This window comes from Galendromus occidentalis, unplaced genomic scaffold (genome assembly GCF_000255335.2).
Source record: "Galendromus occidentalis unplaced genomic scaffold, Mocc_1.1 scf7180000077029, whole genome shotgun sequence".
Classification (NCBI taxonomy): domain Eukaryota; kingdom Metazoa; phylum Arthropoda; class Arachnida; order Mesostigmata; family Phytoseiidae; genus Galendromus; species Galendromus occidentalis.
Window position 1 is genome coordinate 158,012 of NW_003805018.1, and position 17,869 is coordinate 175,880.

Sequence of the window (17,869 nt, forward strand, 5' to 3'; positions counted from 1 at the left end):
TTGGACCTTTCTTCTGAATGCCTGCACCATCGCACGCTATAGATCTGATCCCATCGCCCACCCTGACGATGGGCGAAGGGGAGCATGTCCTCGATATCGGCTCGAAAATTAGCTCCCCACTCCATCCCTCCATTACCGAAGGTCAATGAAGTCCAACACATCTCGATTGCGGTGCGCTACAGCTCGGCCACGGCGCGGCGGCGAGTCAAGTCCGCCTTCCACGTCAGCTCGGCCACCGTTAACAGTGTTTAGGAGACAAGTCTCGGATGTCACATCGCCGGAGGAGCTTTCGCTGGAATGGAGGCTTCTCGACCGGAGCTTGACTGAAGAATTCCGCGCATCCCAGAAAACGGCAACGCGAATGGATGAGCTCTCCGCTATTGCGCATGCTCATCGGATGAATCTTCTGGGCCTGCGCGTTTCTTCACTGAGAATACATTGTGTTCTATCGGTGGAATTCGACGCTTCAATGGATGAATAATTCACTGAACTCATGATGACCATCCATGATGTTCGCCAAAGGAGCGACAACGCGGCTCACAGCCTCAGATGGGCGTCAACAGGACGATAGATCGTGGACGCTGCGCGGAGAATCAAAGGAGGGGAGAAGAAAAATCGAACATTTATTGAATGAATTTCTGCCCTGAATCCAGGAACAGACACTCAGATCACGATGCAGGACCCACAATCCCTTCTGGATGAGATAGCCTCGAGAAGACACTTTCCGATGCGATATCGTCACTGCTTGATAGAGAGTTCAGAAGAGGTTGCTTCCTATAAGTCGAACGGGACGTCCTCTGTACTTGGCTGAAACTTCTGCCTCGATTTCGGAGCGCAGCGCTTTTGCCTTGGCGATGATGGTGTCCAGCTGGGGCTCCAACCTAAAGAGGGGAGTATTAATGGTAATGGTTTATTGGAATGATCATTGATGAAGGAAGCCATCAAATAACTCGGGTTGATTCCGAGTGAAGATCCTCATGAGTGCTGCCGATCAGCCGATTATATGAATCACGTAACATCAGGAGCTTCACCGCTCTGATCTCGCGTTTAGCACGAACCGTTTCTGTTCTTCGAGAGCTTCCTCTCGGTGTGATATAAGCGCTTCTCTGCTTCTCGTGTACTTTTCCGCAAGATGTAATTTGTGCTCCAGTTGTTCCACCTGTGGACGAACAGCCGGGATCAGGGTGAGAACGGAGGACAGATGGACCAAGGATTCTTTGATCCGACATGCTCGAGGTAGATCTGAGCTGCTCACCAATCGATCTACGTATCTTGGCGAGGAATGTATCTGATACAAATGGAGCATTTTCTGCGTAGTCATTGTTTCCAGGAGCTCTTTGATTTCCCGGCTCATTGCGCGCAAAGATTCCACGTTTTGCTTCTGAACGTCCGGAGGAGCATTCTGCATTATGCTGACCAAAAGGACATCTCCTGATGATAAGAGGCCTCAGCGCGTCAACGAGAGTGCTTCATGCATCGCGGATGTATCCGTGTTGAGACCGTTAGAATAGAAAAATCTCACCCTCAATAGACACCTCGGCGATCCTTTGCTGCAAGAAACACTCCAATTCTCGCAGCTCATTCAAGAACATTTCCCGCGTCGTTACATTGTGAAGTACAGATAGAGCATCTGTTCCCTTGGCGACATCGGCTCCACCTTCTTCGCTGCCTGTTCCTCGGGAGAAAATCTGATTACTTCGAGTTGCAGTAACTGGTCAATACCACTATAGACTCGACAAGGTATTTCTTCGACAGTACAGTTTTCCCGCGATCCTCGCGAATCTGCGGGTCGCAGACAAGTATTCTCCGGGGTTCATGAATCCGGCTCTCAGAGGCATCTGGGTATCAAGCCCCCGGGAATCGTGTCGATCCGTTGTGGAGTCTCGTTTCTAGCATTGCCACGAGACCGGCGGAATTCATTCGTTTCGATGAATGTTTGCTGTAACGGGTTCTCTCCATCTCTATCTGTACGACAAGCCACCCAATTTGAGGTAGAAAAAGTGTTCGTTGTACAGAAAGGTCTTTGTAACACTGATGGTCGTCAGATGTTCCTCGTGACGAGATTCCACTGACTGAGTGTCTGATATGAAGCCTGGAAGGAGAAGACCATCGCTATGACTTCTGCACCTACCTAGACTGTCGACTTTGCCAGATGCGTCTTCCTGAACCGATATGTCCCATGAAATGTTGTCATCGACGTCTCCGAAGTCTATCTCCTCCTGTTCTACATGAACGAAGTCTCCATTCGATTGCGAAGTGCCCACGGAGGTTGCCTCATCAACATCTCCGGGATCGATGTGGTCTTCCACGGCCGTTTCCACGTCTACAGGTGAACTCAGTCTCAATTCCTGAACGACGTCAGGCACGCGACCAGTACGCCACTCATAGGTCGTCGTGTTCCCTGGAAAAGGGTCACGATTGAGCCTCCATCCGACGGTGATCTGCGGCGACGGCGAACTCAGGAGGTGAAAAATACCTTTTGTGAGAATGTAATGAATAAGCGGGAGAAACTCGGGGTCTGGCAATTCCTGCCGGAGGGTGAAGTTAATGAAGGATCTATACAGATCTATAATTGGCTGTATGTGCTTCAGACGGGAAACGGCTCCCTCAAATACAGCCGGCATCTCCTTGAGCAGAGAGAGGAGCTCGCTCCGAATATGATGTCCCTGCGCGAGAGAAGAAGCTTTAGAATTTCTCGGAGGCCCATTCCGTGAAGAGGCGCGGGGGTCTGCGATTCCGATTTCCGAACGAAGCCTCACGAACTTTTATTCCCAGGTTTCCACACTCTCTCTCGTACTGAGATTGCATCTCGGCGCAATTCTTGATATACGCCTCTTCTCTCGCAAAACTCTCGTCACGCAACTGATTGTTCTTGTTAATCTGGCGCTTCATAGACGGAACTTCGTAGGACAGGGTTCGAACGAGCTGCTGCGCAGCATCCGCCAAGTAGACATTATCCACCTTCATTGATGAGAACATGGCGTCGATTAGTATATAATGATGCGGTATCCACGAACTGCGATAAGGTTCATGACCGGGGCAGCTTAAAGTCATGTCGAGTATCTCACCCGATACATCTTCAGGATTTCAAGCCAGTCTTTCATCCGCTGGGAACCATAAGAGCCGAAAAAATTCTTGCTGTCTTTCTCTGTATCCTTGAGGATCTCGACGATGCGCTTGCAATTGAAATAATTGATGACTGAAATCCAAGGGACACCTTCCATCATCATACGGCTCGCGAATGAGAGCAGAAGTAGCGATTCAGTAGGGTCTGTGCGAGCCTCGGCGCAGGGTACCTATCATCGAATGTCAGTATACCATGAAACGATAAGTAGGATTCGAGATGAACATACATGAGCCTGACAATAGTTGGCGAACCTCCTCGTTCTCCGGCATGTCACGGATTGCGTGGTTGATCTTCTCTCGGACTGGAGCTACCTGATCTTGCCAATTTGTCGAGCAGTGACGTCTACTGATGAGCCAGTCTTCATGAGGGAAATAATGTCCGAGCTCAATTTTCAAGCCGAACAGATTATTCCGCCTTGGAATCATTCGTGCGACCAGAGAAGAATTCCACCAAGAATCTCCATGTTTTACTCACCCAGAAGCTTGGCAACAGAAATTTCGATAGGGACGTTCGCGTCCTGAAACAGAGACGGAACCACGTCAGAGAAGCCGTGTACTACGATGTGGGACTTTCGGGTCGAGGGACGCGGTCTTGCAAATCGGCTCGAGCTGAGGAATGATGGATCTCAGATCCTACTCAATAATAGAGTTGAGGAATGTCGAACTCCGCCAGCCGGTGCTAGGCGCATCTTCCAGTGCTTGAAGATCAGTTGTACCTCAGCGGCGAAAAACTGAGATAGGGGCGGCTTATCTATGGTGTTCGAGATGATCGAGCAACAAATTCCAACAGGCCCTTAACCGCGGTCTGATTGGTGTATTACTAACTACGAACTTACACCCATAGCAGCACAGAATTTCGAACGCCGTCAAGAGAGGAGACCATATGTTCCACCACCACTGTTTCGTAGGTAGAAGCCTACCCACGGTGGGACGGAGCAGCGCTCGTCTGACACCGACGATAAAGGGAAAGGGAGCGGTGAGAGAGAACTCTACGAATGAACATCAGCTGATGCGAGCCGTGGATTCGAGCCATGAATGTCAGTCAAGAAGCTGACTCTGACTAGATGAGAATGCTGAATTCTCGGGTCCCTCGGAAATGGATCATGGCGCGAACATGATTCTAGGCAACCATCCTGATTGAGGATACACAATGGAGTTACGGCCTCGATATATGAGAAAGGGCCTAGCCTACCTGACATACAACATCGGAGGACGCGGCAGGCCTTGGCTTCTGTGACACATCCTTGTGACACCGACAGCCCGTGCTTGAGTCCTTGTCGTTTGTCTTCATTCCTCATTAAGCATTAGGGAGCCCTCGAAAAGACTCCGGATGATCGAACGGATAGCGCACCAGATCAGGGGAATACTTCAAGAAGAGGAACGTTCAAGAAAGCAAAATCGGCGCGGCGCCGACACCTCCGTCCGAATCCGCGGTAGGAGCACTTTCTGGACCGCTCGTCATGTGAATGCTGAACGGAGTCTCACTCAATGTCCTGTGCATCAGCTGATTGATGAGAGGTTGGGGATACGAACGCCCCCCGATCCCGAGTGGATGGTCAAAGTCCTTGGCTGAGTCAAAATGGGTCGTCCGGGCCAAGAACGAAGCGCAGCCGCTAAAGGGAAATTCAATTCTACCAGTTTGTCGCTAAATTCGTCCTCAGTCGAATCGAGGGTGAGAACCTGCATCTATAGTTCAGCATGAGAACGCAAATTCCTGCGAGAAGATTCGTCCCTCCAGTACCCTACATCCTTCGGCGTTCATTGGTCACCATGAAGCCCCGAGGAAACGCTCAATGGTGCCAGGTCTCCGCTCACAGAATCATGTGGGAACGACCGCGACAAAGACGGGCTCCAGTCGCCGGAGGAAAACTCTCGATTAGAGACTTCAGGGGTTTGATCATCTAGGGTTCTAGCATATTCAGGCGGGCACCTCCGGCGAGTTGCAGCATCGTTCGGCGAAATCCTGACGAGTGCTCCCTCAAAGCAGAAGGACACAGCGTTGACTTTCTGCTGGAGGTATCTCCAGTGTAGCCCGACACAATGTATCGCAGTCTCAGTCGCAACAATCCCTGAGGGAATTCCCTTCTTGTGTGGCTGCCGGTGAAGTCAGTCTGTGTCAATATACAATTAACCTCGTGATTTCCTCTTCGTCTACATGACGCTTTTGGCTGAGAGAGACCGACATACCCCGCTATGAATGCAGCAGACCGCGGTGTCCTTTGTGGTGGCTTTCATATTCTATGGAATGGTGGCTGGGCATTATGAACCATTGAATAAATCGACTCTTTGCCAGGTTTTCTCGCATTATATTCACAATCGTATTGTACACGGAGCGGAAAGCTAAGGTGAAAAGATGAGGAAATATTGTCAACAAAGTTGTGAGTTTCTCCCTAATATGTTTTCCATTTCATTCCTATTCCTTCTCGTCTCAGTCACTTCCTAGGCTTGGTCGTATTTACATGACAGAAGATTCTCTCACGAGATTTCGGAAAGCGGCATTGTGAGAGAAGCGATCCCTCGGCTCCGACAAGGGCTATCCCTTGAGCGCGCGAAAATGCTCCTCAAGTCTGGTATCGGCTCTATGTACAGAGGGATGTATTGGGTATCGCGCAGGCAATACCTCAGAACAGTCACAGACGGGGCCTGCCTCTGTTGTGGATTGCTGAACATTCGTTCGGGACAAAACTATCGACGTTACAAATATTATTAATGTAGAGCATCTGTGGTCCGAATGTGCTCATTCCGAGCTGGTTTAAGCGATCATGGATCGAAGTCCGCAGATTTATGCTCCTATGAAGATTGCACCGGGACAAGTGGAGGAACTATTCGGTCTTCTTGTAATCGTAGGCGAAGGCCTCATGAGTGTCTGGCTCGAGGACTCTGGCGTGAATGATTGATTGCACAACCCACTCCGATGACACTGGAGCGATTCTCAGAGCACGCGCCGATCGCAGAGTTAGACTTGAACATTCGGGCGTCGTGACCATGAAACGGATGACCCCATCGGTGCCATTCGAATTCGAAGCTGTTCTCTCTGAAAACCAAATCAGCCGAGGTCAATTATTGTACGACGAGAGCCGTATCTGATGAGGGTGGCGAAGGAATTCGCCGCGGGCTCTGCTACAACTTACGCTGAGGACTTTGCCGCTGAGGTAGTTTAGAAGCGATTCGACCGCCGGCCGCGATGATCACCTGAGACCAAGTGTTCACGAATTCATTCTTTTCAGCGACGACGGCAATTGTCATATCCTTGAAAATGAGTCTGTGCGCCGATGGCTGCTCGATTGGGACCTGGAAAATAGCATGGTCTCGTCATCCGAATTCGCTATTCGATTGTCTATCTCCCTCAGTCATTGATATCACGAGATACTGTTGGGCAGAGGCCGTCATTGCTTACCTTCTGCATTAGCGAAATCCCCGCGGGCAATTGGTACTTGGCGGGCTCCGGCATGCGACCTTCCCGCAGAGCTGCGTGTACTATTTGATGGCCCAAACATCGTATACCAGCAGCTAGACACAGCACGTATTTCAACGTTTTCATGTGACTACGTGAGAGAAGATAACGCTCCGCAATGCCCGTGTCTAGGGAGTCGGCACACTCCGCTTCCGTGAATGATTTGAAAACTACACCGCCGTTCTCCTCAATGAGATTTTGCAGCTGTTCTTTATTGAATTCGACGGTTTCTCCGAGAGAGCTGCCAGATTCGAACGAGGAAGTTGATGAGCTCTTGTTGTTCTTCACTGCTCTCTCGGTATCCGTCAGAAGGAATCCCATCCCCTCGAATACCAATGTGGGAGGATTCAAGCTCGACCCCGAAGCTCCACCTCCCGACTCTGACGCGATGACGCTGGGATTTTCCATTTTCGAGCTCCTTTTGCTGGGTCGTATCACTGCGGTCGTATCACTGGCCACACCCTCGGAACTCGTGACGTCCAAGCCGATGGCCTGGGGTCGTTTCACTCGAGTTTTTCCTGAGGTTTCGAACTCTGGAAGGCGAAGAGAAATTGTTACTCCACTCCGGATTTTGAGCTCTCAGATGATTCGTACGAGTTGAGCATCCACCGACCTGACGCATCTGTGGACTCTCTCACACGAGCGATCTCGCGACTGGAGATCGTCTTTGACTGTTTCTCCTTGAGTACGTCAACCATTTCTTGGGTGAAAACGATCTTGTCTTTGGTAACACGTACGACACGTTTCGTATGAAGTTCGGCTGCATAGCCCGGCCGTTGCGATACTGTTGTCCTGGAGAGTCAATAATTACTTTCTGATCCAAGGCATAGACTTTCCCATGTGAGAGGACATGTTCTTCTCTATACGAGAATCAAACTTTGCCTGGAAACCCCCTCACGGATTTTTTGATTGGACTTCGGTTTCCGGCTTTAATATTCTTGAGCTCTCGGAGTAAGCGGAACACACTCACTTGTCTTTGATGACGGCGTACTCGAAGACGTTCCTGACTTTTACGTAAACGGGCTGCCCACTTTCCAGCTCAGCTTTGAGAGGGAATAGAAGATCACCTTTCACCGATTCTTGGGTACCATCAGCGAATTTCACCCCGTAGCGACCGTTTCGACTCGACTTGATCACAGTTGCCATGTAATAAAGGTTATCCGACCATTGAGCCAGACACGGGGAGCCAATGACTAAACGAGAGTTCGAAGTGGGATCCGCAAGCTCGGTCGACCTGGAATTGACCCAACGTTATGCGAGGACTGCGTCCGACAATTTCTCAAAAACATCTGAAAGCCATCTAGCAAATGCTATAGTCGGCGAAAAGGTACACACTCATTCGCGGAGGAGATCGTCCGAGCTGGATCGCACGGAGGCACGATTGCGCCTTCCGGTTGCTTCTTTTCCGGCGAATGCCTCTCATCTTTCCCAAGCTTCGGCTCCTTGAATTCAGGCTCCGGATCCGAGCTCTCCCCATGAGCTTTGCTAGTTGTATCGACGATCGACTCATCGTTTTGTTTCGTCGGTTCTGTAGAAAACCTCCTCGGGTGACGATCCGGAGCATCGGACAGGCTCCCTCGGGGAGAAGTATTCTTCCCCGCTACTTTCAGCGGTACTTCAAGCCCGGAAGTTTCCTCCGCGATCAGCGAAGTCTTCTCATTTCGGTCGCCGGCCTGCACCACTTTTTCGACGGACTTCCGATTCTCAGTGGATGGTTCCCGACTCGTGGCTTGGGAACTGGATATATCGGCGAAATTATCCGATGTTTGGGAGCACAATGGAGCCTGCAAGACCCGCAACATATTCTCGAATTCTTCCTGAGTCAGACGCCTGCTTCGTTCGAGACTGTGCTCTTTTTGGATCATTTGACGCCGGATGATTTCACCATTTCTCTCGAACACCTGTGGAAGATGATGATCTTAAAGTTGATTGCGATCTGCTTGATGACATCTAGAGACCTATGAAACCTTGAGAGGAAGTCACATAATGGAATTATGTTGGCGTCAGACTCCGAACTGCTTACTTGTTCAGTGAAGACTAGACGGTACTCTTTCATCGAAATGGGTCTATTGCTTGTCGTCGAGGGTAGACTGCTAAAGGAAGAACTTCCGAGACGCGGTGATTCCCGAGGCTGAGCCGGTCCGTTGCCATTATATATAATGCTCTCCAGAGGTGTGCTCTGAGCTTGGATGTTCCCTGAGGGGATTTCCGCATCGGTGCCGAAAAGTCTCGACTCGACCGCTCTGTCTGTTGATTGGCTTATTGGTCGACTTGGGAGGCTGTTCACTTGTTCACAAGCCCTGTCGTCGCCTTGAGCTATACTCTGATCCAAAGTTTCCTGGATCAGAGAGATACTCTGGGCAAGATTGGAGTTGTCGTCGGGGGGATCAGGCGTAGATGCGAAATCAAAGCTCTCCGATATACCCCCAAGCAGCTCAGTCTTCGGTTCCAAGCCGCTTGGGAAAGAACCTGTAAAACATAAGTTGTACCAAGAGTGAGGAGGCCGATCAGGTGATCAGGGACGGTCCGCTAAATTTATGACGATCACGAGAGGATCCTGCGAGCTGACCAATCTTCTGACAGTCTTACATCGCTGGAGCACGCCCCGAAGCTTTTTGGCAAGCTTACCTTCTAAGCTGGATTTGAAGAGCAGGCTGTCGCTTCCGTTGAATGACGACCCGTCGAGACGCGCTCTCTTCCCGGAGCTGCCCTGAATTGAGCCCGCACTCGGTGAACACTGACTCGCCTGACGTTTCGTTGCCTCGAACGGTTCACTGAAACCTACGTTGCGCCAGGACTCATCGAGGACGGGGGGACATTCGAGGAGATTGCCGCTTGATGGCACAGAGTCGGTGATCGACTCTGTCTCGACCGCCCGAGCGGTAGGAGCTTGCAGAAAACTCCCGAGGTACAGCGGATAGTTCAGAGAGAAATCCATGGATGAATCCGAAACGTTGTTCCTTCAATGACGTCCAAAGTCAAAAGTGGAACCCCTCAATAAACCTGACTTGCACTCATCTCAGTGTGAAGAGGAGACAATTCGTAAACAAAGCACTAACGGTTCCGGTCCGGCAGAGAGGAGTCGGTTGCTTTCTGAAGACATCGGGGAAGCGATCGGAGCCTGATTCATCCGGGAATCCCAGCTGAGAAATCGGAACCAGGCTTCATATCTTCCTCTGGCTACGGGGCATTGTATATCCCCGCTAGCACTTCTCTAACAACGACACCATTTTGTTCGACGTCTCTTGCCGTTCATAGATCAGACTTTCTATGAAGATTCCCCTTGAGACATTCGGTTTTTTAAACGAGATATCGGTGTACCCAGCGGTACGACAGGCACGGTGTCTCCAAGATACTCTCCCGTAGTGTGGGAGGAATGGGCTCAGAAAACGACGACAAACAATCGTCAGGCGGCCAAGTGGTAGGATTTCTGATTGGTGGTGGCAGCTAGCAGACGAATTCCAAAGAGACAAACAGACCTAGCCACCGCTGCTCTGGATATGCAGGATGAGGCGCGAAAATATGAATGCCAACGGGCTAGGAAAACAAGGCTGGATTAATCTCCATCCGCCCGATGATGCAGCCGGAGATCTGCAGTGGGACGACATGATAGACCGATTGGTCACTGACAAGCATAAGAACAAAGAAACCATGAACCCGTTCATGTCGGGAGTCGGGAGGTCCTCGATTTCCCGAGTCACCGATTCGACGCTCATCGCCCATATAATCAGATATGCATATACCTAATGCTTGATATGAACGGTTGCATCCCTGCCCCTGTCCCCTCTAGGAAAGAGGTTCCCGAAAATGGTACATCGCGGTTTCTGGGGGTCCGAAATGGCGATTTCCTCTGGGTTACCACAGGATCCATCATGGGAGGAGCCTCCACAGCGCGTAGGGTCTATTGATATAATGCCAAAATTCAGGAAGGAAGTACCTGCCGAGGTCCAGGCGGGGGTCCTCGGCTTCAAGAACGCGGAGAACTGCTCTCGAGCTCTGAAGACCTCGTTCTTTGATCACCCAGATATTCAAAAGTTCAAAAGGCGATATCTGTTGTGGGGTGTCCGACCGAGGAGGAAACGGCCCCGCCAAGGACCCCGCTTAGGCTTATAGGCATCCAAGGTAATGCTTCAAGCAACCGCGTCGCCGATATTCCGTGTATCTCTCTGCAGAGAAGCGCTTAAGTGACGTGATCGACTTGCACGTCTGCCTAATCAACGCCGCTTTGCACCATGCAACCGAGAGATTGCGGGATAGAGGCCTCCGCGATCATTCTAATGATCGCGGCAAGAGGCTGTGAAGAAAGTGGGGTCAACCGAGGGCAAGTATATTTTTTCCTAATTTACGGTTCGAATATAGGATCATAATCTTGACTAAGTCTACTTCTGCTGCATAAGAATCAGAGAGCCTCGGCAAGGGTGTCCGGCCGAGCAACTCGGGTATCGGTGATCCCCCTTCCTCCTTCAGGAGAACGCCGACTAGACATTCACCGAAAATGTCCTGTTTCTTCCGCTTGCTCGCACTCTCACTCCCTTTTGGTGGCTTTTTCCTCGTCGAAATGCTTTATTCGTTGGCGATCGACAACGATGTGTCTCTTTTCATTTCGTTACACGTCATTACGTTATTGCTTCCTTCCGAAATCGATTCCCAAATGGACCGTCGCGAGCCCGAGGTCCTTTTCCAGATCAGCGGGACCCTCAACAAGAGGACCGTTTGGTGCCACTCCCGGGGACGATACAGAAAAGATGACGGACTGGGAGTCGCGGACTTCATGTTCCACAGAGAGAGCGTTACGAACACCGGAGACCTCCTAATTAGGTGTAAAAAGTGGCGCCCGTAAGTCCTTGCTCGAGCTCATGCGAAAGCAGCAGTCAATCGTGAAGCCGTCATTTACGTGATTGCTCAGTCCGAGAGTCATCTATCGATGACGGTTGAAGTGGACCGGTTTTTATTACAGACCCGAGGGCTGTCCTGTGCGTGCTAAGATACGGCCCACGGGCGAATTGCTCAGGATTAGTGAAGATCCGCACAATCATAGTCCTGAGTTTGGTGGCAAAGCTTCGGAAGTACTCCCGGCGCGGGCGGAATGGCTCCAGACACTCAGGGAGAACCCGCGCAACCCGCCGATGAGAACCATCATCGCAAAGCGGCGCAGGTATTGCCCGATGATGATGTATTAAGCCGGAATCTTTGGATATACTGCATACGGTTCTTGACTGAATCCGATTTACTAAATCAAATCCAGGCTCTCGCAAGGAGCCGCAGACGAGATCGTCCCAGTGAGGCATCTTCGTACAGCACGGCGCGTGGCCGCCTCGGTCCGGCCACCGCCCGTGCAAACTTTGACCGAACTCCACCGTCGTTCGCAAGGGGCTTTGTCGCCAACTCCTCACGATACACGGCAACTGGGGAGGCTTCGTGAGTTCTTGAGATACTAATATTAACTCTTGGGACTATTTTGAGTGCTGAGAAACACAAATGCAAGAGCGTTCTCTTCAGTCGACTCCTTTCTTTCTCCAAGGTGGGGATGGCAGCCGCCGCCTTCATGAACCGCTCTACCACCGGAGCGTACGCTGAGGTGTTCCGCTGCTTGAAGCAGGAGGTGCCGGAGCTCGCGGTCACGGTGTACATGGGTGACTTTGACGGAGCTATGCGAGCCGCAGTGGAGGCTGAGTTTCCGGGCGCGCGCATCTTAGGATGCTACTTCGACTTCGCTCAAAGTCTGGTGAAGCGCGCCAGCTCGCCCGCTGTCGGCCTCGCTAGCGAAATCAGGCGCCCAGGTCCCGTCACCGCGAGTTTCCACGCCTTCCTGGTTCTGCCCTATCTACCGGCGGAAAACATCGACGCGGTCTTCGAGGAGTGCGCACAGGAAGCGCTCGCGACAAGCTCCCGGGTGAGCTGCGGACCTTTTTATTATCCTATACCTGGGCCTTTCCAGCATACGATATCCTGAAAATCAGACAGAAAATACTCTCGCACGAAAACCGAGAACGGCAAGGATTCCTCGGTTTCAGTCATCACTGAGAAAAATTCAGTTCTCATGGTCCATTCTCCATTTTCAGCCCCTGGTTGAATACATCCGCAGCCAGTACGCTTGTTGAATCAGATGACTCATGTATTCTCGGCGATTGAGAAAAAAGAGTACGGTCGACTGTGCAAGTTCGCCAAGAGCAAGAATATCAAGATCGACGAAGAGCGTGGAGCCGAAAAAACCTGACGACGATGGCGATGATGAGAACTAATTGACGAGGACCACGTTCCGGAATTCATTAGCTAGAAAAATTTTAAATATGCATGCCGGTAGGGTAAATGCAAGAGCGGCTCCCCATTTTATTCAAATCAGCGTGTTTTTCATTGATTGCACTGTATTACAAGCACCATTCTTAAGTTATCGAAGGTGAAGTTCTGACGGCGATCGCTGAAGATTTGTTTCGATATGGACAAACTTCCTCAATTTATGGTTGTCGAGTTTCCGTAGAGGTATACCAGCTGACAGTATCGCCTCGCACAATTCGAGGTTGAATTGCGAGCTCTTTCCGGAGGCCACCAGGAAGGGTGTGATTCGCACTACGTTCGACGTCCTCGCGAGCAACTTCTTACTGGATGAAGCTCTGTGCTTCATACCGTTCAGATGCTGAGTTACAAGAAATCTTTTCTCGGTCGAAACTTCTTTTTCACAGACTCGGCAGAGTAAGACCCGGCCAACCCCTGGGAAGCTCGCGAGAGATTCCGTCGCCGATGACAAGCTTATGCCTGGTATCGCAAAGTCATTTGGATCGTTTTCGAGAGTCGTTGGATGCCTGTTTTCTGTCTACAACGCCTCAATCTCTGCCTGAGATGCCCACTTCACGTTTCGGATGCCCAGAAGCCCTCTTCTGGTGCCTATTTTGCCTTTCAGTGCCTATTGTGCCCCCTAGGACCTGTTTTGCCTGTTTGGTGCCTATTTCGTCTTTTCAGTGCCTATTTCGCCTATTAGGTGCCTATTCCGCCTCCTCCTTGCTTACTTTGCCTGTTTTTGACGCTCTTTCCGCCTTTTTCTCTGCCTACCTTCGATGCCTATCTCGCCCTGCTTTAGAGGCCTATATTGCCTACTTTTTGGGTGCCTGAATTTCGAAGCTCTACTGATTACCGATGAAGATAGACATCCGGCTTGCTAGAACCCCTCTGGATTTCCTCGGTCGTGATCGAGAAACCTGACGAGGAGGAGCCTTGAGCGGCCGTGAGGAATCAGGACCTCAGCGTTCGGAATCGTCGGTCAATCGAACGCTCCAGCCTACGGATCGTTAATCGTCAGCAACGCTGCGGGGCGAAACCCTCCCCGTGATTTCGGCAAGGTGGCAATTCGAACGTATGGATGTAGCTTCGTCCTCTTTTCGAAGGATTCGGTCGTTTTTGTTCACTGAGCGTCTTCCTGGACCTCAGACCATACTCGCAATCTATACATGTTCACCACCTGAGCATTATGAGACCCGGGAAAATTGCTTTCGGGACGCAGAAATCAGCTCGAAGCCATTTATATGTATCCGATGCATCGCACGAGGCACGAGGCTACGTCTGAATATCCATGGACCGGGATCAAGACAAGGAGACCATCAGGCAAGTCATTTTGGGCCCAAGCGATCGCTCGCATCAGCAGGGGCAATGACAGCCAGCATTTGCAGATTCCACAGCGTTTGCAGGGTGCTGATTCCAAGCGGAAAAGTTGAGGACCCCAGGTACTCTCTGCTGCCCGTCCTGGGAGGGAATCCGGCCGTTGTGCTAGTCTTCCCCTTTCCCGTCTGGGGGCTTCATGATGTGCGCGTTTCGGCCTCGAAAAGCGAGGCAAAGAAACGAGAGGATGACGACCAGTGTGGGGCAAATTTTGGCCGTGATTATGATTATGGTTTTACCGTAATCATACGCTTGAGTATGATTATGACCGTAATCATACGCTTGAGTATGATTATGACCGTAACTCCAATCTATGGATGTTCCAACAGCCCTTGAGCGGTTTTACCCTAGCCTTTGCCATCATGAAAGTCACCCGAGCGCGACGGTCCTCCATGAATTTCTTTAAATACACGACTGCTCCGTAGCTGAGGAGACTAGCATCGGAGAAGACGTGCAGTTCCCGTCGGACGACCCCCTGATGAGAAGAAACCAGCCTGTCGACGCGGATGGATCCTGCCTGTTCGAGCTGATCACGGAACAATTGGAAAGCCTGGAGATTTTCGCCCGAAAGCTCTTCCGTCCAATCTCTTCTCTCGCTCCACAGCGTCTGGAGGAGGATTTTGAAGTTTATGGAAATCGGAACTACGACGCCCAGCGGATCAAAAATATGAGAAAGACCTCGGAGGACTGACATTTTCGTAGGAGGCTCGACTCGGAGTTGTGTCAACGCGTTGTCCACGAATACTCCGATTTTATCCTGGGGTTGATCCCAGAGGATACCCAACATCTTGAAATTACTGTCCTGGAAAGTCACCTGAGCTTCCGGGAATTGGTTCCTCATGAACGTACCCCGAGTCGCCGAATTGGTTGCCCATTTCATGAGAGGGAATTTCCCATTCGCGAATACCTGGGATAGAGTTTCAACTCTGTGCTTGCCCTCTAGGACATCAGACGCCCCGGAGAAAATATCGTCCATATAGAACGAGTTCCTGACTTCTTGAAGTCCATCTGCATCCTCGGGGCGGTTCCTGATCTCTGAGTCGAGATGGTATCTCAAGCCCGCGCAATGCAAAAATGGAGAACAAACCAGGCCGAATTCCAATGATCTTCCCCAGAACTCCCTCACGGGAGCGTTTGGGTTTTCCCCTATCCCGATCGGCCAAAAGAATCTCAGGAGGGTACGATGCTTCGGATTTATCTGAAACTGCAAGAACGCTTCCTGAATATCTGACACGATGGCTTTGTGCGAGCGGAAGAAGATCAGAACCTTGAGAATTTCAGGTAGTAAACTCGGTCCGCAGTGAAGGACATCATTAAGAGATGCTTCGTCCCGACTTCGCGCCGCTGCGTTTTTGACCACTCTGATTTTCGGGAGTTCGGGTTTGGATATGCTCGACTTTTTTGCCACGGCCATAATCGGGAGATAGTGAGCTGGTTGCCCTTCTGTGCGCTGCGGAGCCGGCTCGGCGAAACCCGACGCGATGCAGTCTTTAATATCGTTGTCGACGGCGATGATCAACTTTTGATTTTCCCGATAAGATTTCAAGAAATGAGAAAGGCAGCTACGAGCCAGCTTCTCATTATCACCTAAAGAGCCGACATTCTCCCTGAAGGGAAGAGAAACAGTATAGTTTCCGTCTGGCCTCTTCTCAATTGTCTCCTCTACGAAACGTTCAAGCTTTGCCTCAGTTTCATCGTCGTCTTTCTCCATGGTCAGGCCGAGCCGTTCCATGTCCCAGAGGAAGTCGATCTGTTGTTCGAGCTCAGCCGCTAATTCTGCACCCCGCTTCGCGTTGTTCTGAATTGGATACTTCTCGGCGGAGTGTAGGGCCAGAAGAGCCGTAGAAATCGCCGACGAGTCGTCGACCGAGTCGAGTCCATTGAAAAACCACCCGAAGATGGTATCGATAGCCACCATATCTTTAAATTCGTGCGAATTTTTTTGCTTGAGGGTTGGAATGGCGTTCGCGCCCAGAACTACTTCGATTGTCCTCGGGAACGAAGGATCCTCGGAATCCGCGACCGGAAATAGTCCGAGCGAGTTTAGGATGACCGGGAGGGTACCTTCGGAAATTTCTGCCAATACGGTGAAGCGCACCTCGATCCGCGAGTCCGAGAAACGACTCTTCAGCGAAATGACATGAATATCGTATTCCTGAATCTCTGATGCTCAATAGTCTGAGCCATTCGGTGCCGACCTTCTTTGATTTGAGCCTTTCAACCAGAGACTCAGAGCAATATGACCTCTGGCTGCCCGTATCAATTAATATTCTGCAAATGGCCGAGTTCTCCCGATTCATAGCCTCTACATGACCGGTCAGAAGGACCTCCGTCTGTTCAGACCTGATTTTCTCGCTGATCCCAACAAAGTGCGACTGAGAAACCGACCCCGAAAATGCATGAGTGGTCCACGGCAGCCGAGTGACCAGTCGCGAAGGCCGTCGATTCAAAGCTCTGAGGTTGGGATTGAAAACTCGCGTCCCCCTGATTGCTCGATAACGAGCGGTCGAACTTGTTACGACGGTCGCCGTTGGAAGGAAATTCGATTTTGGGTTGACTCGACTCCCTCTTACCGCTGAAACGCGAGGGTTTTGAATCCTATTTATCGAACCCCACCGATTCCCTTCCGGCGTCTGCGATTCGTTCCAAAAACTTCATCATTTTTTCCAGGTCGGACTCTCTCGATTCCTCCTCGGAATGACGGTCCTTGACCCATAGGGAAAACTGTTCTCTCCGCCGCTGGGGTAATGCTTCGAGGATAACCGGAAAGATAGTCGTTGACAAAGTTCCGTACGAACTACCTAGGGCGATAAGCGCTTTGATATTCATCGAGATCTGAGTGGCGAAATACAATAACTTATCGTGTCGCTGTGGATCCTTCTGGCCGCAGATCTTCATGATTGCCAGCACATGTTCGGAGTTGGCATCCCTCACTTTGCCGAAACGATCCTTCAGGAAGTATCTGACTCGGCTGAAGAAAAACCCTGCGCGTTTCGCAACTCTCTTCAACCAACGCTCGACGAACACACGATCAGGTACCATCGTATCGCCCAAAGCAATAGCGCACAGTGAGAAAGTTAGACACCTGTAGCCCTGGAGAGTCACCGACGTGTATTCCGAAAATTGATGTAACAATTTGATGGGATGTATATAACCATATCTGTGATCCTGACGCACACCCAATCCATCCTCGAATAATGAACGAGATTTCGAATTCAATGAGTTTGAGATCCGCTATGGCTAGAGCTGCTTGGCCGGTGACTGAGAGTTTCAGCAGTCTGAATTTTTCGGTCAATGGAAGTGACTTCGAGTCAACCAGAAATTCGAAATGTTGCCACCAGTCCCGATATCTTCTCACGTCGCCGCTGAATCTAGGGATGTCCGAGACCCTCGGAGCATGGGTGACCAGCATTGTAGGTTGATGATTTCCCGCGACGGCTGACTCGACTGAAGTTTGGGACGTGTCCCCTGAATTCGCAGTCATGCCGCAGGCCCTTGACGCTCTTTCCACGAAATCTCGGAGTTCCACAATGATGGATTGGGTCGATTGACGGTACCGGAGAGCGTTTTCCACCGACAACTCGAATCGGGTCGGTTGACACGCTGAAGTCAGCGGTAGTAGGATTTTGTCGAGCTCGG

General features: G+C 50.8%; 3 protein-coding genes across 3 annotated transcripts; all 3 read right to left on the bottom strand.

Moving 5' to 3' along the window:
* Positions 1 to 608: 608 nt before the first annotated feature.
* Positions 609 to 4,030, bottom strand: LOC100904170 (CDK5 regulatory subunit-associated protein 3). Its single transcript, XM_029110681.1, has 11 exons — positions 3,963 to 4,030; positions 3,602 to 3,735; positions 3,354 to 3,485; positions 3,069 to 3,199; positions 2,764 to 2,961; positions 2,477 to 2,666; positions 2,132 to 2,401; positions 1,523 to 1,669; positions 1,256 to 1,431; positions 1,059 to 1,159; positions 609 to 881 (listed from the first exon to the last, which is right to left on the bottom strand). The coding sequence occupies exons 1-11, from the start codon at positions 4,007 to 4,009 to the stop codon at positions 758 to 760; spliced, it is 1,650 nt and encodes a 549-aa protein (XP_028966514.1). The 5' UTR covers positions 4,010 to 4,030; the 3' UTR covers positions 609 to 757.
* Positions 4,031 to 5,948: 1,918 nt separating this feature from the next.
* On the bottom strand, positions 5,949 to 9,518 carry LOC100905036 (TP53-binding protein 1). The gene is made up of 8 exons (XM_029110683.1): positions 9,183 to 9,518; positions 8,604 to 9,020; positions 7,916 to 8,481; positions 7,551 to 7,814; positions 7,194 to 7,372; positions 6,524 to 7,113; positions 6,254 to 6,417; positions 5,949 to 6,156 (listed from the first exon to the last, which is right to left on the bottom strand). Exons 1-8 carry the CDS (start codon positions 9,516 to 9,518, stop codon positions 5,949 to 5,951), a joined length of 2,724 nt encoding a protein of 907 aa, XP_028966516.1.
* A 5,004-nt stretch (positions 9,519 to 14,522) lies between these two features.
* On the bottom strand, positions 14,523 to 16,148 carry LOC100905177 (uncharacterized). Its single transcript, XM_003740585.1, has one exon. The coding sequence runs from the start codon at positions 16,146 to 16,148 to the stop codon at positions 14,523 to 14,525; it is 1,626 nt and encodes a 541-aa protein (XP_003740633.1).
* Between the last annotated feature and the right edge of the window lie 1,721 nt (positions 16,149 to 17,869).